Genomic DNA, 25,550 nt, shown 5'->3' on the forward strand with positions numbered 1-25,550 from the left:
TGGATCTTGAAACTATCCTTAAAGCCCATCAATTCTAATTTCTCTGTGTTGCTGTTGCCATAGTCCACACAGCAGTAGCTAAATTATATTTAATAATTTAACTTCCACTGCTTTGGTGGCAATTTCAGTTTGCAAGTCAGGGAAGATAATCAAGTGAGGTGTAATTATAATGCGCTATTCAGAATGAAGGTGGGAAAAAGAAAAGAAAAATTAACCTGACCTTGAAAAGCACTTGAGTGTGTCACCATTTGCTTCCCTACAATATTTCGTAAAACAGACTGAGATCTTGGTATCACATCATTTCAATTACCAGTTTCATAAAAAGCAAAATGGGGAGGAAGTTGCTCAAGCCATCTTGTCCACACCTTGCCCAATGCAGAGCACCCTCAAAAAATACCTAAATCAATTAGCTGGCTGGCTGGATGGGTGCTGTGTCTCACTGCAACCTCAAGCAGAGGCTAGATGACCATTTGCAGATGTTACAGGTAGGTAGCCGTGTTGGTCTGAGTCGAAACAAAATAAAAAAATTCCTTCAGTAGCACCTTAAAGACCAACTAAGTTTTTATTTTGGTATGAGCTTTCGTGTGTATGCACACTTCATCGGATACCAAATACATTTGCAGATGTATTAGCTATGCTGAGGTCTTCCTGTATGAAGCAAGAGTTTGGACTGGAAGGGCCTATGGAGCACCCTTCAACTCTCACTATTATTCAATTGGCAGCATATTTCTTTGTTCAAAACTGCCCGTAGGTCCACTGACCTAAATCTATTTATACTCAGCAGTTCGGATTGGGGGATTTAATTCAGCCCTTGTTTTACAAACTAAACTAGATCCAATTCTGAGTTATTTCTCTTACTAACTGTTCACGTTGAAAGGCAGATAAAAGGGGGAGGGGTCCCTCTTGTATTTTGTCATCCGAGAGAAGAAAAAGAGGGGACGAATGTTGAACATGAACTTTAAAAAGGGGGAAAGAAAAGAAGAATTATCTCAAGAAAGGTGTCTTTGATAAAAGGAGAGAAATCAAAGAGCAACACCTCTCTCCTGGGAGCCTGCCGATTCGGGTTGCTTCGAGACCTTTGATTATACAAGATTCTTTTTGTTTTCTTCCAGGAATGAATTTAATGCAATTCGTCAGAAAAGAGATCTCTTAGCAGCTGAGGTAGGTTATACCTCAAAGGGAGCAAAGAAAAACCCACACACTCTTACCCGCCAGCCTACAAGGGGAGCTTGCTATCCCTACAATGAAGCCTTTGTGCAGCAGAATGGAAATGGTAATAGCAAGGCAGGGATGAGGAGGAGTTGCTTTTCCATACCTGTTTTCCTGCAATTCTCAGAATGCAAACCTACATTCAGCCATTCATTCATTCTTTGCAAATCGCTTCTTGAATTAACCACCCCAACAAACCAAGTGACACACATCAAGCGGGGCAGGGGGTGTATTTCACTGTTATCTCTTTTGTGAGAGCAAACAAAGAGACTGGGAATTTTGTTAGTGCTTGGCAAAAGGCAAGATCACGAAACAGTAGATGAGCTGTTTTTCAGACGGTGCTGTTATTGTGACAGCTTCTGCTCCGCTCCACAATAGGTTCCCAGGACAGAGTTGCTTACTTGTGAAAAGTGCTCTCCCTGCTTCAGTGCCTCACTATATTGGAGATCTCTGCAGACTAGTTTTCTAATATAACAGTTTCCATGTCGGTTTTAATGTACAGCAGGGTTGGGGAGCCTCTGGCCTGGGACCAAATGCAGCCCTCCAGGATTCAGTACCTGGTCCTTGGAACTCCTCCCAGGCCACACCCCTTGGTGCCCCTGCATTAGACCCCAAAATGGTTTCACTCAGCTGCTCTGGATGAAGGGTAGAGAGGTGTGTGTGTGTGTGTGTGCATTGAAACCAGCCTACTACACTAAGGTAAAATTTAAATTCAGTGCTGTACCACCAGTGTCATGTGGCCCTTGGAAGGTTGCCCAGAAGGGGAAATGGTCCCCTGGCAGAAAATATTCCCCATCCCTAATGTTCAGTTCTTTTAGATAAGAGTGGAGTAGAGAACTGGGCTTTTGGGTCAGCTCTGAACCAATACCTATTGAACAAGGAGGGCTTTCAGGTCCCAGCACTGAGAGCCCAGACCCTATACTTGGGAGACATTCATGCCGGTTCTGAGATCCTCCTTCAGACTTGCCTTAAGATACTCATTAAGCTGCTTTGTTGTCTTAATTTGCTGCTGGGTTTGCTGCTCCATTTTCATTTCAACCAAATGCCTTTGCTGTTCCAAGGCATCCATCCTTGCTCCAAGCTGCTATTTTGACTATTGGGACGCCTTCATTTGCTGTTTCGATACATACCATTGAGTGTTTTGGGCTTGCTGATCAGAAGGTCAGTGGTTCGGATCCCCATAATGGAGTGAGCTCCCATTGCTCTGTCCTGGCTCCTGCCGACCTAGCAGTTTGAAAGCATGCCAGTGCAAGTAGATGAATAGGTTTCACTGTGGCGGGAAGGTAAACGGCGTTTCCATGCGCTCTGGTTTCCATCACACTGTTCCATTGTGCCAGAAGCGGTTTAGTCATGCTGGCCACATGACCTGGAAAGCTGTCTGTGGACAAACGCCGGCTCCCTCGGCCTGAAAGCAAGATGAGCGCTGCAACCCCATAGTCGCCTTTGACTGGACTTACCCATCCAGGGGTCATTTACCTTTATGATGATGATGATGATGATGATGATGAGTTAAGAATGTTTCTGCAACTTCCTCTGTTTTAGTTCAGTCACATCAAGTTAGTTTCTCTCAAATAAAAGGTCATCTCACTGCTAATGCCATTGTTCTGTATTTTAATGTTTTGTTGGAAGCCGCCCAGAGTGGCTGGGGGAACCCAGCCAGATGGGCGGGGTATAAATAATAAATTATTATTATTGTTATGTGCTTCCATTTTCCTGAGCAGTGGGATGTCCCAGGACCAGTGCTACTAATCTAAATTTGCCGAAAGAGCCTCTGCTGTCCAAAAGACCCTAAAGAAACATCTAAAGTTTTAACATTAACTCCCAGTAAGGAAACACCTACCACTATTAACAAGCAAATTCTCTAAGAAAGGAAGGTTGTCCTATCATGTAGCAGCTTTATGTGTGAAGGACCAACCCATGTGATAAAAAAGTAAGGGAAGAATTGCACAATGTCCATAATCTATATGTGCATATCACCTGCTTCACATGTGTAGCCTCAAAGGTATGTGTATTGGTGTACATCTCCTGCTTCGCTAGAAATACAACTTTCCCACCTTGGGTTTTGTGTGAACTGCAGTCTGGTGGCTTTTAAGAAACATCAGTGGTGGAAACAAATGACACAAAATGGCAGTACATTTAACCTGTACATTTCAGATATGGAATACAGTTTCTATTGTAATGTATCACTTATATGAATTTTAAGTAGTGCCCACATCTGTTAGCTTGCTGTTTGTGCAACATATCTAGTGTCTGAGTTATCGAGGCTTTTTGGATCTTGAGTGCCGTCTCTATGTAAATTCAGGATAATTTAGTTTAATTATCATAATTTTCTTTTGCACCATTGTCAGAAACATTGGTTTTGTACTTCCAAGGGCTTTAATTAAACTTGCATGATTTGTTTTGTCTCTGTCTTTCTCTCTTAGACTGCTGCAGTTTCTTCTGGGGCTCACATACATGAAGCCTTTTCTCGGGCTCAGAATTCATCAGGAGGTCAGTAGCATATCATTACTATGATGCCTCTTTGAAAAGACATTTGTGAAATGTTCCATACAATAATCCTTGCCAGTAATTCTAATCACGAATGCTGATATACAATTTGATTTTCTAGAGTTTATTACATTATCACATAGAGGATTGAAAGCGGTCTTGTGAAACCACAGGCCAAAATCATGGGATCCAGCAAACATAGCAACGATTCTATACATTAGTTGCTGCAACCTCTTTGTCCTCACCATGCACTGAAAAAGACTTTTCATTGTTTAAGTATTTACTGTGTTTCTCCTGCTCCCTGACCAAGTCAATATTTCGGGGGTGGAGGGCATCAACAGTTGGTAACCTACTATGCCTCCATATTGAATTTGAAATTGTTTTTACGTATGCTTTTTTAAATATAAAAACTGCTGTTATACATAGAAATCTAAAATTGTTTTTGATTACTGATGTTTTTACTGGTTACAGGTAGGTAGCCGTGTTGGTCTGGGTTGAAGTAAAATAAAAAAATTCCTTCAGTAGCACCTTAAAGACCAACTAAGTTTTTATTTTGGTATGAGCTTTCGTGTGCATGCACACTTCTTCAGATACAGTGAAATAGGAGTCCCCAGGCACTTATATAGAGAAGGGGTGGGGATGGGGTGGGGAGGGGGAGGGGGAGGGGAGGGGGGATCACTCAGAAGGGTGGTGGAAGTGGGTGATTGACTGACTGATAGCTGTTGATGACCGAAAACGACTGCAAATGGTTTTGCATGAAAAAACAAGGGTTGAGATGGCTGAAGATCGCTTATCATGTACAATGAGATAAGAATCCGATATCTCTGTTCAAACCAGGTCCCTCCATGGTTTTGAGCTTGGTGATAAGTTGTAATTCAGCAACTTCTCTTTCCAGTCTATTTCTGAAATTCTTTTGTAGTAAGACAGCTACTACATGATGTTTTTACTGTATGATTGCTTCAATATATTTTTATGGGAAGTAGTTCATAAGTGGAATCAAATGGCTAAATGCACTCTTAAGTTCCATATTTAATATGAAACAACCTGAGATTTTATAGTGTATTTCAAGTGTCCGGTATCTCAGTATCATCACCAAAAACTTTTATTGCACTAGCCAAAGGCCATGGCATCATCCCAAAACATCAACAGTCACTAGCATCCCAGTGGTAATTACAACTGCCCTGTAATGTATGCTAGTACTGTTCCCACCGTTATGATGGAGATTTTGGAGACTGGTACTGAAGCCGAGAGAAAAGTGGAATCCACCATGTGAATCCCTGCTTGAGAAAGATTTGAACAAAGGTTTTCCCATTTCACACTCATACACTGCAATTCTGCATGTGCTTACTCAAAAGTGCATCCTATTGGCTTCAGTGGTGCTTATTCCCAAGTTGTAGTTTAGCAATGCCTGTAGGACATTCTCACACCTGGGCTGCATTGTACCATCCAGGTTTTTCCTGACATTTTGTCAATTCGGCCACATTTTCCCCCATCGCCGTTTTTACCTCCAAAAATTAGGACATGTAAGGAATTTTCCTGATGTATGGCAAGCCTAAATGGGATGATCCTTTTAACTTATTATATACTGTTAATAGAGTTCAGTTCTGAGAGAACTCTTCCACTTCTGAAAATAAGGAACTGAATATATGCTTGGTGAGGAATGATATCTTGTAGCTTTTTGCAGCAATAAAGGTAATGGTGATTTCTGGTCTGTTTCTGCTGTGCAGGTTCTTGCCCTCAAGAATGCCTTAATGGAGCAGTTTGCACAGAGGCAGGAATATGTGACTGTGAGATTTTCCAGGCACAGGGTGAACGGTGCCAAATTGGTAAGTTCCAGGAAGTGGTTAAGGAGCTGAATTTCATATTAAGGTGAGATGTTACAACCTTGCTTGTGAAAACAGTAATGCATACAATGCTTTTGCAATTTGCTTCCAACAGTTTGTGGAAGTGAATTGTAAAAGTGTTACACATATCACTATTTTAACATTTTTGTTTTTTGGGATTGCACATTTTTATCCTTTGTAAGCTACTTTGAGACCCAGATGAGGTGAAAAGCAGGGTATATGGTTTTTTAAAAATAAACATAAAAAATAAACATAATCAAATGCTAGATCCCAGTTTAATTGCATGGAACTTTCACTAAAAGACCAGTTTACACTGGGTTATATTCAGCCACCTGGAGTTTCTGTACAGAGTTAGTGATGAATGGATACAGGAACTGATCCTGTACCATCACAAATAGCCTGTGCTGAAGATGGCTGAATATGCATGGTGAGTCACTACGTTTGAGTAAATTGTTGCATGAGGCAGCCTCCACATGATTGCATAGAAAGTAGCTGTCTACCCGTGTGAGTCTGCCATGAATCTCAGTGAATTTAATAGTACTATTTAACTACTGAACAAGAATAATGGGGTTTCAATGCAAGCAATTACAAATTTATCCCCCCCTCTTTAAGAGCTCTGAAGTTGAGCAACATTCAGCCTCTGTGCTATTTTCCTTCTCTTCCACACTGCAATGAGAGATGTTACATCTGTGAAATTATTTTCTATTTTATTTTTTGCTCCATCTTGAGCTCATGTTCTCTGGTTGCAACCCAAATTTGAATGCAAGTGAAGGAAGGAACCACACATATTGAAGGAACTTTCCTGGGTTCATTTCTCTGCAATAGCTCTGTCTTTTTCAGGAGAAAGAGATTATTAAAGGGAAAAATTCAGAGAATACTCAAACTGTTCATGTGGTGCCAACATGAATGTGAATTGATTTTTTTTATTGTGATCCAAATAATCTGGACTTCATCTGACAGGCATTTTTTAGATCATCCCATTTATAATCTGAATTTTTAATGTGTCATTACACACACACACACACACACACACACTGATATGATGGATATATTTGAAATGGGCTATGTTATATTTGCCACATGGGCTTCTTTTGCTGCACCTGAAAACCAACACTTTGCTCTTTCTAGTTCCAAATGCTGGCAAAGACAGAGATGGAATTTGCAAATCATGGGGTCAGCATCACTTTGAAACATTTGATGGCATCTATTATTACTTCCCGGGAAATTGTTCATACATTTTTGTGAAAGACTGCAGTGATCCAGAGCCTCAATACACTGTGTGGGTAAGATTGGGAATTTGGCTTGAGAAGGAAGTAAAAACAGAATAAATAATAAATTATTTCCACTTTCTTTAACTCCTCTGCAGTTGCTCTGCACAGATTGTAATTTTTTAAATTTAAATATGTATATCTGCTTTTCAAGACAACTCATACACACATAGCTGGTGTTGATGCCCAGGTTTAAGAGAGAAACATATATGCTTCTATGTCGGATCTCCTATGCATGGTATTTGTGCTTGCGAGTTCTGGCTAGGGATGTGGGAAAAATTTGATTTGATTACCAAAGCTACCAAATTTACGCTTTCCAAAGCAACACATGAAGCAAAAACCAACCATCCTTAAAAGTTTGCAGTGCGCTGAATTTTGCAATGCAGTTTCCCAGCTGAGTCCTGTGTATAAAAATGCTTATACAAGATCAAAGCATGCATTGAAATGAATATATTAGTGAAAACAACATGAAAATGTGTTACATTACAGGAAATAGTTATGCACTCTGACTATTAAAACATTGCTGATGAAGAATTGTCGAAACAGGGCCTTGTCCTGGGATCTTTTCACTGGAATTTATTTTTATTTGCCTCACTATCATACTGGAATTGATTCCTATTTGAATTCATCTCATCATTACATAAATAAAACCTTTTGAAGACTTACTTGAAATTCATCTTCCTCCTGGCCCGAGTTCTTGTAATTTACTGTTTATTTCTGGACTTCACCAAGAACTCCAATTTCTACAGTAATTCAACGTGCATTTCTACAGTAATTCAAATTGCATATAGGCATGTGTATATTAGAGGTGGGTGTGGGTGGTGCTGTGGTCTAAATGACCGATCCTCTTGGGCTTGCCAATCAGAAGGTCAGCGGTTTGAACCCCTCGAAGGGGTAAGCTCCCGTTGCTTTGCCTCTGCTTCTGCCAACCTAGCAGTTCGAAAGCACACCAGTGCAAGTAGATAAATAGGTTCCGCTGCGGCGGGAAGGCCGCTCCCTGCAAGGCCCTTTCCACCTGGCCTAGGGGGCGGGGCCCACACCCACCTGCCCCACAAAAGAGGCTCCTCATGAAACCAGAGGAACATCGCCCGGCTATTACTTTATTGCTTTAGTATGCGGTAAACCGCTTTGAGATTTTTATTTAAAATATAAAGTGGAAAGAAATTTTAAAAATATAATATAATAAAATAAGGTAAATGGCATTTCCGCACACTCTGGCTTCAGTCAGGTGTTCTGTTGTGCCAGAAGCAAATTAGTCATGCCGGCCACATGACCCGGAAAGCTGTCTGTGGACAAATGCCTGCTCCCTCAGCCTGAAGTGAGATGAGTGCCACACCTCACAGTCTCCTTTGACTGGACAACCGTCCCCGGGCTCCTTTACCTTTTTACCTTATATTAGAGGAAATATGCAGTAAAGTGCTCATGAATTTTCTTGAAGACTTGAAAGAAAAGGCAAACTGATGTGGAAATAATGGAGAACTGAATTTAAGACTGGAAAATGAGAGAAACCAAAACTGATGCATATGTATTTTGTACTTGAATATTTGTACAAAAAATATGGGGTAAAAAGCTGCCCAAAGTATTATTTGGGGTAAAGTTTATTATTCTTATTTCATTTTATAATTTATATAAAGCAGAGAGAACACTTATAACAACAGACAAATATTAAAAGATGAAAAACCAAACTATGAAATAGGCACGTAGAAAGAGTAGTTAGATGCACATGAGTTAAAATTGCCCAAAGTATTATTTGTCCCAGTCCTTGGTCTCTTTTGGATAACAAGGTGAGCTGCATGCAAATACCAGGCAAAATAATGTATTTGTTATTCACGTAAATCTATTTCTCTCCCTTTAAGATTAACAACAGCCCACATTGTGTTGGTTCAGTGTATTCTTGTTTGCGGTCAATCAGCTTGTTCTTTGCAAATCAGGAAGAAATAATCATATTGCGGCACGAAGTAAGAAAGGGCAGGATCAGGTAAACAGTCCAGAAGTTTTTATCTAAAGATGTTTTAAAATCAGAGGTAAAGTATTGTGATAATGCTTAGGGAAATAATGTAACCTAATACAGCTCTATTACAGGTCCAGTGTGAAAAAACTTTGATGTAGGAAATAAAAATTGATTTGGAGTATAAAAGTATTGCCCTCCCCCTGCCCCACTGTAATGTCATTAAATCAATATGGGGAATAACATGAGCTCACATTAATTTATCTAAAGTGACAATTTATGTTTGAATGATGGAAAAAGTAAAAAGTATAATTAAAATCAAGAATTTCAACTGTACATTTTTAATGTAAAGTGGCCCAGTTTGTGAAATACAGAAAGCTATAGTTAATGGTTTTCTGTGAATACGCCAATCTCATTCCCTTTGCTTCTCTTCAGTTGCATGCAGGAGAAAAAAGCCATGATTCCTGCCTTAACATTAGGTCTGAACTGAAAATTGTGCTTTGTTTTACTCAAACTGCAATCAGTAAGCCAGGAACAAATCTTGGCTTTAAATCATGGTTTGTTGGGAGTGAAACAAACCACAACCCCTGGTTTGGATGTAACACTAAGCCAAGGACCATAGTTTTTTACTCCTATGTGAGAGTGAGAGTGTGGATGAGTAAAGTGGTTGAGATCACCACATTCATTGTAACTATGGTTTACTGTGCTGTGAGCAAGGCCTCATGTTGAAAACCTTCAGTGCTGCCAGGTATATGTTGGCAATCAAGGAAATATCCTATAATAGTGGATTTCTGATTTTATTTTTTTATATAGTTTTTATTGTATGGTTTTATGTATCAAATGAATAAAAAGACAACATGAAATGCACTTGACTTGCACTTTTTGAACTGAAACTTGTTCTGCTTCCCCAGATTGAGATTGCCCCAAACAATTGGAAACGTTTTCATTGAAAGATTAGCAGATTATATTCTGGTGAAAACTACCTTTGGCTTTTCCCTAGCTTGGGATGGAAGCTCCGGGATTTACATCAAACTGACTGAAGAACACCAGGGGAAAACATGTGGCTTGTGTGGAAATTATAACAGCAACACATCAGATGACCTCATAATACAAAATAGTAAGCAAATAGCAGAGTCAGATACTGGTAATTTGTGAATGCAACCCTCATGGATCCTAGCCTCTTACAAGTGTAAGGGAACACTGCAAGGATATTGTATTGTGAACTGTCGTTATTCTCCCCCCCCCCAAGTTTTGTTCGGGCCAAAATGTCAATAGATTTATATAATGCTTATGCATGTTCAAAGTACACAATATCATTTTTTTCTTGCTGCAACCCTTACAATACAGTGGTACCTCGGGTTACGAACACGATCTGTTCCGGGACGCCGTTCATAACCCGAAATGGTCGTAACCCGAAGCGCCAGTTTGCTCATGCGCAAAGCACGGTTTTTGCGATTTTCGCGCTTTGCGCATGTGCAAACTGCGCAGAAGCGCTCGCAGCAAAAATACTTCCGGGTTTGCGGAGTTTGTAACCCAAGTTGTTCGTAACCCGAGGTGGTCATAACCCGAGGTATGACTAACCTTGTAAGGAAGGTCAGTGGTGTTAGCCTTGTATTACGACATAGGGGGCCGATGTTGAGAGAATGACTTGCATAAGGTCATCTAGTAAGTTTATTGCAGACATGAGATTCATGCTGGGTGTCTCTCAGCTGGGAGCCATTGATGCTTTGCCAAGTGATAACAAGATGCTCTCATATCAGCTCTACAGTGTATCCATAATTCAGAGCAAAGTAGATATAATGACAGAAGCCAACTGAGAAGCCAACTGAGTTATACTCAGAGTAGTGGAGGCAGTGATGACTACCAACTTGGATGACTTTTAAAGAGAATTATCCTGAAGGATAAGGCTACCTATGGCTACTGGCCACATTGGCTATGTTCTGCCTCCACAGTTGGGGACAGTTACTGTTAACCATGGTCTTGTGCCTGGAACTTGCTTGTGGGTTTCCTACACACATCTGATTGGACACTATGAGAATAGGATACTAAGCTAGAGGGGCCATTTGCCAGATCAAGTAGGCTCTTCTTAGGAGTAGACCAAGTGAAAATAATGGACCTAAGTTAGTCGCCTCCAATCATTTCAATGAGTCTACTCTGTGGATACAACCCCATGTGGTTGTTGTCTTTCGAAGCCACCAGTATGCCACAAATGCATTGTCGTGTGAGATATGTTGCAAAGGTTTAAGGTTTAATGTGCTCAGGTCAAGGGTGCTTCTGGACATGCACATGATGTCTGGAAATTGCAATCATTCCCATGACATATTTATATTTATATGCATAAATTAATGACTATTTTAATGCTATCTACAGTATATGCATTCACGCTATGCTAGCCATATGTGATTTACTCTTGTGGGAAATTGTGTTGTTTAATAGGTGACTATAAGGAGGATATTGCTAAATTTGCTAACAGTTGGTCTGTGCAAACTCCAGATGATGCAGCTTGTGTAGCTACTGCCTCTGATTTTCCTAGTCCATGCTACATTGACACAGAATCTTATGAGGTAAACTGACTAGATTTCTGTTTTTATATAGTGGCCTCTAGGGAATTTGTTTTTCTGCGCTTTGGTTCTGAGAGCATTGAATAGAAGAAATCTCATAGAAGAGACATTTGCCATTCTCTGATGCTCCTGCAGCCCCTTGAAAGCTTCTCAGGAGGGTTAGGAGACTCTGTGAGTGGGAAGTGGAGGCTTGCTTCCATATATGTTTAGGGGTAGGGGAAACTCCAATACTGATTTGTGGAGGGGTCACAAGAGAGAAGTCCTGTTGCATAGTGGAAGTCCTTATGCTAATGGGATGAGTTCACTGGATACAGCCCATGGATACTGGTAAGGAGGTTGGGTCAAGAAGTTTAATCTGATTATCAGCAGTTCAGTGTGGGACAATCCTTAATTCTTTTTTGATTTTGAAGAAATGTGAGGAAGTTAGAAGAGCTATACATTTGGCATGGCTCTCCTGCGAGTGCAGACGCTGCATAGACTATTGTTCATTTTATTGCCAAATTAAACTATGATTTAATTTTCATAGTTACTTAAAGAATGAAGAGTTCCTCAGGGGAATGTTCTCTCTTTCTTTATCAATTAATCTGGGAGATATTTTGCCAATTCAACACGGTTGGGAAGGGGCAAACATTAGAAATACAATGTAGGATAACAGGTGTTGTGGCAGAAATTGTATGGGTCTCAGGGAGAGTTATTAGGACATTTAAAAAGTGACCTTGGGATGGGGGTGGAAGCTTATGCTTGTTTTATGAAACATACATGAATTAATAATCAACTATATTCTTTTTTTGCACAGAACATATACTTCAAGTGCCAAATACTCTTGCAGTTCCCTTTTCTCAGCTGCCACCAAAGCATAGATCCTTACCCCTATATTTCCAGCTGTATGAATGACCTTTGTAGGTAAGCAGAGTAAAAGCATTTTCCCCTGTTTCTTTTTTTTATTGTCCCCAATTGGGTGGTGTATTGCATTTTCACCATTATTGTTTTTTGCCTTGTAAGTGATTTTCTCTATTTTAAAGTACGTACCTGGAACAGTTCAAAATGCCAAAGTCAACTACAATTAGAGGTAGGCAGACTCCCTGCCCCAATATCTCCCATTAGTTTAGCTAGGAAATGAGCTGACATTTACCTGGAAACTGTCTGTAGCTCAATTCATTGTCAGCCAATCCAGATACACTTCATTTTCTCAGGGACAGCTCTTCACAGTAGCCCCCTGCAGAGCTGCAGAGAAACATCTCTGCTGCTTTGCTAGGGGCATAGCTGCCAAGTACCCCGTATTTCCCAGGAAACCCCCGTTTTTCCTTACCGTTTCCCGGCGGTCCCCGTTTCACCTCCTCTCTCGTTAATCTGCCTTATTTTGGCTCCTGTCGGCGGCCATTTTTCTGGTGCCAATTTGCCCATCTATGAGCACCAGAAAATGGCCAGCGCCGGCACTGGAAGTCACATCTATGTACTTCCGGACATACGTAGACGCGACTTCCGGCGCCGGCCATTTTTGGTGCCCATCGATGGGCAAAGCGACACCGGAAGTTGCGTCTACACACTTCCGGACATATTTAGATGCGACTTCCGGCGCTAGTGCCAGCCATTTTTGGTGCCCATAGATGGGCAAAGCGACACCGGAAGTTGCGTCTACGCAACTTAGGGTGTTGTGCAGCTGCCGATCCCGGATTTCTCCGCGACAGACTTGGCAGGTATGGCTAGGTGACTGCAGAAACTGTAGAAAAATTTTCTGTGGGCAGCTCCTTAAACACAAAGCAATGCAGTATGTAGAGGTGCCCCATTTCCCCAGCTTGCCAAAGGATTTTATGTTAGATTTTAGCTTGGGCATTTCTAACGCTCAATTCTTGTATGAGATGAACACTATCAAGCCCATAAAGCTTGTTTCTATGCCCAGGCCCAGCAACCCTTTATGGCACCTCTTCACCGGTATCATTACTTATTTTTCCCAATGAACATTTGTGAAAACTAAGGATGGTACAAGTACAGAAAACTTTCAGATTATTTTATTTTATTTTTTGGAGGTGGCGGGGTGGGTGGGTTCATTAACTAGGCTTGGGCTATTTGCGAAAGTTGCTCTGTGGCGGGCTGCAGGAAGCAGTTTGTAGAATGACAGTTTATCTATGCCAAGGCATGTATTCATTTAATTGGATTATCTGTGGTAAGGTGAGGAGAGTGAGGGAAAGAAAACAGCATAATGGCGTTTGACATGGTGGCTTTATAATAAGGGATTTCAAACCACCAGCACGCATACGATGTGATACATCATTATATTAAACATAAAACTACTAGAAGCTGGAACATCTGCTGAAAGGTAGATTTCATTTTCATTTCAGTGTCTTTGGCACGGATTCCAACTTCTGTTTTCTGTTTTGTGAACATAATGGGCCTGTGTTCACAGAGCAGGGTTTTGCCACCTATGCACCCCCTTAAGAGTCCTGAAAATATACTCCTGAGGATTGAGGGACCCCATCCCCCACCCCGCTTGTGGTATAAGGGGGCTGTAGTAGGAAGGGGTTATTGCTGAAAACTGAATCCTAGCTTGTATTATATCAATTTTCTTATGAAGTTACAATAATCCTACAGATATAGTTTAAAGATTACAGATTTAATCAGTAAGGGTTCATTTTTGTATTTTCAGAGAGGACGATGATGAAACTTACTGCCGAGCGGTGACAGAGTATGCTCGATCATGTTCACATGCAGGCTACCCAGTGCGAGACTGGAGGGATGATTTTCCAGCATGTAGTAAGTTTGGTGAAGATTAGTACTTTAATACTAGGTCAGCCAAACAATAGCTTCAGTGTGTCAATCAGGGTTAAAGGTGTTTGTTGGACCAACCTAATACCACTGAGTCATTTCCATTGCAGCAACCTAATGGTATAGATGGCACATTGCAGCCATTCAGAGTGGAAACAAGAAAAATTGCTTTCATATTTTTGGATTTTGACTACTTGGCCAGGGTAATAGAGATGTTTCAATATCTTGTCAAAGCAGATGTGTACTCTGCATTACATTCATATAAATATTTATGTAAAATATTTATGTACCACCATTTTTCATACTAGATTTCAGGGTTATTTACATTCTCTCTCTCTCTCTCTCTCTCTCTCTCTCTCTCTCTCTCTCTCTCTCTCTCTCTCTCTCTCTCTCACACACACACACACACACACACTCCTAGTTCCTATATGTCTACAACTCCAGATTCCTATGAATGTGTCTATTAAATTTGGTTTTAAGATTTTTTTTACTTGAAACATATGCTAAATTTAGGATACTAGTAATTAGTTACAGTACTATTAATACGCTGTAGAACAATACTTTGTGGGTGGTATTCAATGCTAGTCTCAAGGTAGACCCACTGAAGCCGATGAACACAACTAACATAAGATCATTAATTTATTGTGTTTGTGCAATATGTCTCCTTATCTATATGCAATGACCAGGATCAAAGCAATGTTTTGAACTTCTTGTATTTTAGCTGATAAGTGTGAAGATAGTTTCATCCATCGGGATTGTATTAGCTGTTGTCCCCCAACCTGCACTTTTGAGAAAGATTGTCTTGGCAGTAATCTTCATTGCTTAGATGGATGCTACTGTCCTGATGGTAAGCAATCTACTTTTTCAATTACTTTATTTGAATGTTAAAACCTCTCGGCTCACAACAGACGTGTGTTTTAATGGGGACACTCCTTTTGACCTGCATCTTCTGAAGTTCCTGGGTTGCATGTGCAGAAGAACCTGTAGAGTTCTGTGTAAAGATAGTCAAAACCTCGGGAAAGTGTATGTGTGTTTCTATTTCATTTCTATATATCTTTTTTTCTTCCCAACTCTTGCAATATACTGTTTTGTATATTGTTTTAAAAAGGTATTGAATACTTTACAACTCTGGGTCAGTATGAAGGCTCACCAAACATGTAAATGGCAGATATAGATATACAAGTAAGGAATGCTATTTGAGAGTTGTAAGTATTGGTCACAGCAGTATTTGTTGTCTCTTAATAGGATGGTTTTGTTGTCTGTACAGAAGTTCCCAGTTTTAGGCCATAGTCTAGTCTAGACATGTATATACGCTGTGAATTGGTGCAGATATATCATGGCAGTCTCTTAATCCTGGTTAATGGATAGGGAATAAACTGACAGGTTATGAACTTCTTTCTCTATTTACTACCATTACTACTTATCACCCCCATCATCATTTTATTTGTACCGGTATGCCGCCTTTCCATTGTTACATAATCACAAACATAACCAAAGTGGTCATAAACAATAAAACCAAAAAGCATATAACCAAATCGAACAATTTCCACATAAATCATAAAATCTAAAAATAGGGATACAGAAAAATTAATATCAACAACAGCAACAAAATCCCCCAAACCATACTCTCAGTGTTCACGCTGTCATCAGCCTCAGCAGTGATTAAGCATGGAATGGCAGTGCTGATATATTCCTTAACCACAGTTGAGTATTAATGCTTCATTTAGTATCAAACTCTGTTGCATCCTAACCATGGTTGAGAAAACATGGTTTTAAACTGTCCAAGTCCAGAGAAGGCCTTATCAACTGTTCAGTTTCTGTTAATTGGTTAATTGGTTCTCATGGGAAACTTACAGATTCTGGCTTCACACAATTAACTCAAGGCAGTGTCAATTTACTCTTGGCAGAAAGCCAAGGTCTGCCTGACCTGGAAACTACTCTCTCTGATTGGTGACCAGCACTGAACTCTGTTATCTAGGAATGCTAGCACAGTTGGTTTTTGTTAGGTGTTAGGAGTAGAAGTGCTGTGTATATGGTTGGAGAGAGAAAGAGTAAGGATTTATTTTGCTTTGCTTTGTATGCAGAAACTCTGCTGCTTTTATTTTCTTTTAATAAATCCTGTAAATAGTTATTCTGCGTCTAGCCGACTAGTCACTTCCACCTCAACTAGCTTCTGCGCTGTGCAGGAAAACTCTGCTACGTTTGGGCTAAAGCCACTAGAGCTATGCCTGACACTTCAAAATTCTAAGATCAACACCCCTCCTTAAACTTCACTTGATGAACTTCTTTGCTACATAGTGAATGACAGGATACACACAACAACAACAACAACAACAACACACACACACACACACACACACACACAGACACACACAATCTGTTTATTGTGATAACATAAATGGTATTTTTTTCTATAACCTTAGGTCTCATAATGGACAATGGAACTTGTATTTCCCTCTCTGATTGCCCATGTGTTTATCACGGGACAGCATTTCCTGTTGGCTCAAAAATTGAGCAAGAATGTAGTAATTGGTATGTAGACATTACTTCTGTTATCTCTGTCTTGTGTCTGAATACCTTTAATTACCTGACTTTAAAGCATTTGCCTTGTTGTGCTATTATTGTGGGAGTTTTTATAGTTGCATTTATGCAGTAAATATCGAAAGGGTTACGATGTTTTCTCCTAACATTCTATTTTGTTAACACATTGCCTACTGTACTTTGTTTTAGTATTTGTATTGGTGGAATTTGGAACTGCACTGAACATGATTGTCCAGGTAATTTATTTTTTTCTCCGTTTTTGTAAGATAGTTTTCATTTACTTTTTATTAATATATTTAAATGTTGGTATCTTAATAAGTTCCTGCTAACCTAGCAGTTTGAAAGCACATCAAAGTGCAAGTAGATAAATAGGCGGGAAGGTAAACAGCGTTTCTGTGCGTTGCTCTGGTTCACCAGAAGCGGCTTAGTCATGCTGGCCACATGACCCAGAAGCTGTCTGTGGACAAACGTCAGCTCCCTCAGCCAGAAAAGCGAGATGAGCACTGCAACCCCAGAGTCGTTCACGACTGGACTTAACTGTCAGGGGTCCTTTACCTTTACCTTTTTATCTTAATAAGTAAAAATACTCAAAGTGATATATCAGTTGAAATCTAACCAATACAAAATATATTGTAAACTTCTAACCACTAACAGTGAAATCTTATACATCTACTCAGAACTGAGTTCCATCAAATTCAGTGAGCGATATCCAACTAAATATTTAACTGTTCTTGCCTTAAGCTGAATGTTCAATCATTGGTGATTCCCATTTCACAACTTTTGATGGTCGCCATTATACCTTCCTTGGGATTTGTCAGTACATTCTGGTGAAGGGCACTGGGAAAGACAAATTCACAATTACTGTACAGAAAACTCCATGTGGTCAGGTAAGGTCATGCTTAAAATATAATTTCATGCTGATAAATAAATACCTACACCATTGGAGCCAATTAATTAATTAATAGGATTAGCAATAATAAATCCTTCTTTTTTCTTAATATTGAGTGTCTACCTGATCATAACCTGGATTCCCTTTCAGTTGTAAGTATTGCCTTTTTGCAAACCCAATTGCGCCTTTGACTGAGATTAAGTCTACAGAGCTTTTCATTCACGCATGATTACACAAGCATCTACATATTTGGTTACAGTCTGAGCAGGTGTCTTAGGCAGATAAATGCTCTTGGTGACAGGGCTGAACAGGTTTGATATACTGCCAGCCAGATAAGAGGCATTTTGAAATGGACTGAGATATTTATTTGATATTTTATAAGCTCTCTTGTGTTTTGGTGGGGTGGGGTGGGGTGGGGGAAAACAATAAATCTGAGAGCTCACAGAATATTAAAATATTAACGATAGGGCATTTCAGCTGCTGGCTAGTTAAATCCAGAATACTTCAGCATTAACCTCTTCCTCTTATGTATGAAACCATTCTTTGAGTTTAATATGTGTAGCTCAAGGTTAGCCAACATGACACCCTCCAACATGACTCCCATCAGCCCCAGCCAGTATGGCCAATGGTCATTGATGGGAGTTGTAGTACAAGGAAACTCTAGAGGGTGCTGCTGCATTCCACGAGTAAAAGGAAATTTCCTTCATTTATTATCTCTGAAGTTTTTTTTAATGGTATATTACAGCTTTTTCCTCTAGGCCTGGTGTAGTGGATAGAATGTTAGATGGGGAGACTAGGGTTGAAATTCCTGCTCACTAGGTGTCCTTGGGTCGGTTACTACCTCTCAGTTTAAGTTACTTTCAGGGTTGTTGGGAAGATGAAATGGGCAGGGGGCGAAAAAGAACATTGCCCTCTTCCTTGGAGGAAGGCCTAATAAAAATGGAATGTTGCTCAAAATGGAATGGAATGAATGGAATGCAATTTAGGAAATACTTGACTATATTTTTCCTTTCCTTGTGCTCCCCGTTGCCCTGCCTTCCTGGGCCCATTCAGAACCTTGATCACGTCTGCATTCAGTCTATAACCCTAGTTCTTGAAGATGACTTCAACAAGCAAGTGACTCTGAACCGAGGAGGTGAAGTTCAGTATAGCTCTTCCAATCAGGGTTTGAACCTAAATGGTAAGACATTTATTACAATACCCTTCTATTAAAGTTCTTATTGTTCCTTTTCTAGCCAGTCTGCTTCAATGAAAATACACACATTTTTACATTAATGTCTCTCTGTGTGTGTTTTCTCATGCCTGGCACAAAGATGAGTTAAGTAATGGTGTGGTTTTGTTTTTTGTTTTTTTTAAAATGAACTGCTATCAGTTGATATGAATCAGGGTTTCCAGCTGCAGAAAACTCTTCTTCAGTCTGGGAACTGAGGAATCGTCCAAATTAAATAACTGAAGGCATTGATAGATTAGTATACAAGACTTCATTCATCATGTGACTTGAATTAACTAGTTGGCCCACATCTCCGGAATTCTATATGTGAAAGCAAAAACGCATGAAACGAAGCAAGTTTTATAGCCCTAAGCCTGATCTTGTTACAGTTAATTGATATATTATGCTTTCAGCCTTGAATGATTAGCATACACATTTCACTCATCATGTGAACCGAATTAGGTAGTTGGCCCACATCCCTCAGGTTCTGTATGTGAAACAGAATATATACGAAACGAAGCACGTTTTATAGGCTTCTCTTGTCACGGTTAATTGATATATCATGCTTTGGGCACCTTGTCAGGAGGCTCCTCTCTGGAAGTATTTTAGGCTTCTTTCACTCTTGTATATGGTATATACAAAATATCTGCAAGGGACTATTCTATCTAAAGTACCTGTCACTTGAGGCTGAATAAACCACAAAGCCCTTCTGGATAACTTGTCACCCAATCTCTCTCAATTTCCCACCTTGAGAAGGCTCTAAAGGGGTTTGGAGAAGGTTGTCATCTTTTCAGTTCTTTTTGTTTGCCTGTTTGCTTTTAGTTAAATGGAATAATAGTGACAGAGTATATTAAAAAATACTCTGTATTTTAAAATTTCATTTTTATAAGAGTTGACATTATGAAGATGGAATTACTGTTTCTTCCATATAGGTTACAAATAACACCTCTCTGTTTTGATACTATGTTAGGTTGTGTTAACAAAAGAATGCAGTCTTGTACCTCTGGGCAATTATTTAACGTTGTTTGGGGAATTATCCCACCTTCTGTTACGTGTAGGGTATGTTGAAGTGCGGAATCTGTCTTCATTGTTTGTGCAACTGAAAACTAAATTTGGTTTAAGAATTCAGTTTGCTAAAGATGGCGAGAGAGTGTATATTCAACTCAGTGCTGCTTGGAAAAGGAGAACTTTGGGTCTATGTGGAACATATAATGGAAACTTGAGAGATGATTTTCTGTAAGTTTGATTTCTACTGTTACTTCATTATTCATTTAGTTAGCCCATAAGCAAAATTCATCCCATATGTAAAACCTGAGTAATGTTCTGGTTACAGGTAGGTAGCCGTGTTGGTCTGGGTCGAAGTAAAATAAAAAAATTCCTTCAGTAGCACCTTAAAGACCAACTAAGTTTTTATTTTGGTATGAGCTTTCGTGTGCATGCACACTTCTTCAGATACTGTGTATTAAATCCAGATATACAAAATATAAACCAACATATAGAATATATAGCACTACACTTTATTAGGTAAAGCTTAGCTACTCACTCAGCCCAAATGATCAGCCACTAGAGTTCTTTGGGATACATGTTTATGCTTGGGTAATCTACTGAATTACATAACTCTATAAAAGCCACCCAACATGATTCTGTATACCCTTGTTATAAGTTCTTGCCACGTGGTGACCAGCAAGCATCAAGGAACTGCTCTCAGGTAATCCTGAAAGTACAGCAGAGCAAAAGGCAAAATGTATAAGCCTGTTTAAGTAGCTGTCAAATAGTTTAAAAGGCAAACCTAGCAGCTTGAACTGTTCTCAGAAGACTACAAGTAGCCAATGGTCAAATGTTACTTCAGTGAGGAAAAAAGAGCCCCATATTAAGTTTCCAGACATGTGAGCATCTTCTATGCTCACACTCTTCCACTTGTGCATGCCTCCCATCATTCCTGCCCAGCAGACATGCTGGCTGGAGCTGATGGGAGTTCCACATCTGGAGGGCATCCATTTGCCTACCTCTACCCTAGGCGTTGTCGGGGAAAATAGATTATTCCCAGTGTCAGGCATTTTCTCTTGGCCTGTCTGGTTCTTCTGCCTAATCACTCTCATTTTCCTTCTCAGATCTCCAGCAGGAATGATCGAAGGGACTCCGCAGCTCCATGCCAACGCATGGAAGGTTTCATCAGCATGCCATGTGCCCGTCAACATCCCTGTGGTTAATCCTTGTAACATTAACCAACAAAATGGTGCACTTTTACTTTGGGGTTTTGATGTAGATTTATCATAATACCGTTCTTAGATCCCAGTACATTTCCTGTGTCTGAACTTTATTGTCTCCTACAGATGATTTTGGGCTGTTTCTTGAATCTGCCATTTAGATTCAGAACAATCCTTCTGGTAAAGGCAAATCTCTCTCTTGTTTGTTTAAACCCCATTGATTTCAGTGGCTAGCATATACACCTAACTTCCTGGGATGGTGCTAATTAAGGTCAGTAGGATGAGGACTGTGCATGTATATTTGCACGCATTATGTTTTGCCGGGCTGGTGCTGTGGTGCAAAGATCCCTCCGGCGCCCCCCATGGCAACTCCAGAACAAGGGAGGGGACGGTAGAAAATGTTCTCTGCCTCCCCCACTGCCCTGATCCCTGGCGTGGTGGCGGCGATCAAGCAGGAAAACGTGCTTCGGTGTTCTCCGGTGTCAGGGTGCCTGAGAAGGCAGCCCGGGAAGGCTGCACGCTGCCTTTCGCCAGGAAGCAGGAGGAGGACATTGACCAGGAGCAGGGCCATCTTTAGCAGATGCAGAGGCTAGCTTCCATCCTAAGCCTCTGCGGGAATCGCTCTCTCCTGCGGAGGCTTGGGAAGGAAGCTGCACGCCCGCCAGCCATATAGTTGGCGGGGCGCAGATGGCAGACGTGCAGGGAAAGGGGAGATTGCTGGCAAAACCATGCAGCTCCCCCACTCGCCAGGGCACCACGAACCACTAACACCAATGGGAAAGACGGCTCTGATGTTTTGGCCAGTCCGTAGTTTTGGTGTAGTGCAGGCATCCCCAAACTTCGGCCCTCCAGATGTTTTGGACTACAATTCCCATCTTCCCAGACCACTGGTCTTGTTAGCTAGGGATCATGGGAGTTGTAGGCCAAAACATATGGAGGGCCGCAGTTAGGGGATGCCTGGTGTAGTGTTATCAGTCTTGGCTACTTACTTTTCACTGAGTGCTTTAAATAGTATGAGTACTGCTATAAGCCAAATGTTGCTTTCCCTTAGTTGGGTATGCATCCCAGTGTGATCTCCTCAATCAAGAACTCTTTGCTCCATGTCACGTCTACATCAGCCCAGGATTATACTACCAGCGGTGCCGCTTTGATGCTTGCAAATGTGGGAGCAGCTGTTTGTGCAGTGCTCTTGCACACTATACTTACCTATGCAGCAAGCATGGAGTTACTATTGACTTCAGATCTCATGTCTCATACTGTGGTGAGTCACTGAACTATGAATTATTATTATTTTTAAAATCGAAGCATTACTAGGATACACGCATGCTTCAAAAAACGAAAACAAAACCCCCTCAGACTGCTTATTTCCAAATCTGCTTGGATTAGTAACCCAATACTGAACATTAAGCAGATCTGGCCTGTTCTTTAATGTCTGAATTCCTCTGCTCCTTGATTAAGCCGGTAAGATGGAACAGGTACTAGCCTGGTCCTGGGGGGTCACTGAGAATTTACCAGCCTTTCTCAGTTTGCTAAGAAGCAAGTGATTTAACACATCACAAAACCAGCCAGATGCACCTATATGTTTAGAACAGGCATCCCCAAACTTCGGCCCTCCAGATGTTTTGGACTACAATTCCCATCTTCCCCAACCACTGGTCCTGTTAGTTAGGGATCATGGGAGTTGTAGGCCCAAAACATATGGAGGGCCGCAGTTTGGGGATGCCTGGTTTAGAAGGAAGAAACCTACATGCAAGTTTGAAATGCTCTTCTATCATCTTCACCTGAAATTTAGAATCTTACTATCAGCCAATTAACCCTGACCATAATATATAGTTGGAAATAAATATACAGCATTGGCAACAGATGACAACTGCAGTGTTTGGGCCAGTTAAGGTAAGGGGAGGTAGTCATTGATGTATCAGGGTCCTGAGCCACACAAGGCTTTATAGGTCAAACCCAGCACTTTGAATTGAGCCCAGAAACTAATTGGTAGGCAGGGCTGTCAGGCAAGGATTGGTGTTGTGTGCTCAGACCACCTTGTCCTGGTGAGCAACCTGGTTGCTAAATTCTGCACTAGCTGCAGTTTCCAAACTGTCTTCAAATGCAGGTTACCAGAGCATAGACGTCATGCTACTCCTGTCCAGATAGAGGTGTAGCCACCAGTTGAAGGCAGTCTACACCAGTGAGGCCTCCTGAGGCTCAAATGACAGTAATGGACCCAGAAGTACTCCAAGCTATGTACCTGCTCCTTCAGGGGGAATGTAACCTCATCCAGAGCAGGCCACATCCCATCAATCCAGTCTAGAGAACAACCCACTTAACAGCACCTCTTGTCTGGATTAAACTTCAAGTTATTGGCTCTCATCCAGTGCAGGCAATACATCAATCTAGCCTCAGTCCACTGCCACACCTGCAGGTTTAAAGGAGTATCGGAGCAGTATGTCATCAGCACATCGCTGACAAACATACTCCAAAATTCTGGATAACTGCATTCAATGGTTTCGTGTAGATCAGGCATAGGCAAACTCAGTCCTCCAGATGTTTTGGGACTACAACTCCCATCATCCCTAGCTAACAGGTCAGGGATGATGGGAACTGTCGTCTGAAAACATCTGGAGGGCCGAGTTTGTCTATGCCTGGTGTAGATGTTAAACAATATGAGGAATAAAATCGAACCATGCAGAACCCCCAACTGAAGGTTCCGCTCTCCAGGCACCACCTTCTGAATACAAGCACCCAAGTAGGACTGGAACCACCACAGAGCAGTGCCACCTGAGACAGCCACTCCATATTAATGTTTAGAGGAATTAAAAAACAGTCCTGTTCACCTAGGCATTTGGGAACAGAAATACATTATCAGCAGCTTTGACATTATTAGTTTTGTGGATATTCATTTGGTTATTTGTGTGTTTAAGGTTTAAATTTTATTGCTTTTATTGTTTTGTTTCTGTCTTTTGGAAGGAAGGGTCAGATAAAAACCTAATAAATAATGCTAAAGAGAAAGTGGGTTTTGTTAAAGTGTAGCAGTGCATCTTGATGTCTGGGCCTGACATTCGAACAATATGTTGTTTATTTGTAGCGTTATTGTGCAGAAGTGGCACGCTGTACCACCCGTGCTCCTCTTTCTGCGAGCATTCCTGTTCCTCCCTCTCATTTTTGGATGCCTGCGATCATGATTGTGCTGAAGGATGTAATTGCCCGGATGGAAAATATTTTGAAGAATCTATCAACTTTTGTGTGCCAAAGTAAGCCATCTTAAATTTATTTAATTGCATTTTTAAAAGAAGCAAACACACCCTAGTTCTAGCCTTTAGAATATTTTCCCTAATTATTGTGCCAATAGAATTGAAATGGACGGACCTCCTCATCTTCTTATCATAGATTGACTGATGTATGTGGATGACAGGCAAATCCCATCCCTGCAACTAATAGCAACAGTAACCTGGAAGAATATTGCTCCCTCAAATTCCTTGCTCAGCCAGGTTCTGAGCATGAACAAAACTTATCCCTTAATACTTGCTGAGGGCCAAAATCTACGCTATTCTGCATTCTGGTTCCTAATACACCATACATTTAAAGCATATTCTCCACCAGCAAATAATCTTGAGCTTTATCTGAAATTTATCCCCTATAGAGCTACAGTTCCCAGGATTCTTAAGCGGGGGTGGGGGTGGGGGTGGGGAATAGAATGTGCTTTAAATGAATGGTGTGTACACACACAGAAGGTTCAAGGTATTTTGGCAGAAAACCAAAGCACCTTTCTCTAAGCGTGGTAAAAGTATAATCAAATGAGCGACAGGTTGCTACCTTTTCATGGTACACTGAAATCTTTCCCCTGAGAGTTGGGACATTTCATGTTGTCTAATCACAGGGTCAGTCATGTCTGCTCTAAAGACACCTTCCTATAGTTGAACTAGTTCTTGGTTTAACAACATTTCAGTGGCTGTTCGTTTCCCAAGTACGCATGCAAGTAACATTTGACTGAACCACCAATCAATAGTTGTATTAATGCCAATAATATTCTTGAGAACAGAAAGAAAACCTCCTTTCTCTAGAACTTAAGGATACACACACACACAAAATCAAATATTTAAAGTTCTAGTATAATATGAAGGAAAAGGGACCCAGGTGGCGCTGTGGTTAAACCACTGAGCCTAGGGCTTGCTGATCAGAAGGTCGGCGGTTCGAATCCCTGTGACGGGGTGAGCTCCCATTGATTGGTCCCAGCTCCTGCCAACCTAGCAGTTCGAAAGCACGTCAAAATGCAAGTAGATAAATAGGAACCGCTCCAGCGGGAAGGTAAACGGCATTTCCATGTGCTGCTCTGGTTTGCCAGAAGCGGCTTTGTCATGCTGGCCACATGACCTGGAAGCTATACGCCGGCTCCCTCGGCCAATAATGCGAGATGAGCGCGCAACCCCAGAGTCGGTCACGACTGGACCTAATGGTCAGGGGTCCCTTTACCTTATAATATGAAGGAAAATTTGTACTGTTATTAATGAGCAAGTCAGTGATGACTTCAAAGGATATGCCTATTGTAACAATTAGGATATGGTGTATGAATTATACATCACCTTCTGTTCTGTAATGCTATATTAGTATACTATAATGGAATTCATAAGC

General features: G+C 40.8%; 1 protein-coding gene across 1 annotated transcript in view; it reads left to right on the top strand.

Annotated features, from left to right (window-relative positions):
- OTOGL (otogelin like) overlaps positions 1 to 25,550 on the top strand; it is a 90,647-nt gene that overhangs the window by 1,837 nt on the left and 63,260 nt on the right. Inside the window, exons 3-20 of the mRNA XM_060279428.1 lie at positions 1,113 to 1,161; positions 3,633 to 3,699; positions 5,424 to 5,522; positions 6,669 to 6,823; positions 8,665 to 8,786; positions 9,668 to 9,873; positions 11,193 to 11,320; positions 12,114 to 12,220; positions 13,962 to 14,068; positions 14,802 to 14,927; positions 16,504 to 16,612; positions 16,811 to 16,857; positions 17,363 to 17,508; positions 18,564 to 18,690; positions 19,779 to 19,956; positions 20,832 to 20,956; positions 21,979 to 22,188; positions 24,007 to 24,172. Of these exons, the coding sequence (XP_060135411.1) occupies positions 1,113 to 1,161; positions 3,633 to 3,699; positions 5,424 to 5,522; positions 6,669 to 6,823; positions 8,665 to 8,786; positions 9,668 to 9,873; positions 11,193 to 11,320; positions 12,114 to 12,220; positions 13,962 to 14,068; positions 14,802 to 14,927; positions 16,504 to 16,612; positions 16,811 to 16,857; positions 17,363 to 17,508; positions 18,564 to 18,690; positions 19,779 to 19,956; positions 20,832 to 20,956; positions 21,979 to 22,188; positions 24,007 to 24,172 (2,274 nt within the window). The remainder of the gene's footprint in view (positions 1 to 1,112; positions 1,162 to 3,632; positions 3,700 to 5,423; positions 5,523 to 6,668; positions 6,824 to 8,664; positions 8,787 to 9,667; positions 9,874 to 11,192; positions 11,321 to 12,113; positions 12,221 to 13,961; positions 14,069 to 14,801; positions 14,928 to 16,503; positions 16,613 to 16,810; positions 16,858 to 17,362; positions 17,509 to 18,563; positions 18,691 to 19,778; positions 19,957 to 20,831; positions 20,957 to 21,978; positions 22,189 to 24,006; positions 24,173 to 25,550) is intronic.

This window comes from Zootoca vivipara, chromosome 10 (assembly GCF_963506605.1).
Source record: "Zootoca vivipara chromosome 10, rZooViv1.1, whole genome shotgun sequence".
Taxonomy (NCBI): Eukaryota; Metazoa; Chordata; class Lepidosauria; order Squamata; family Lacertidae; genus Zootoca; species Zootoca vivipara.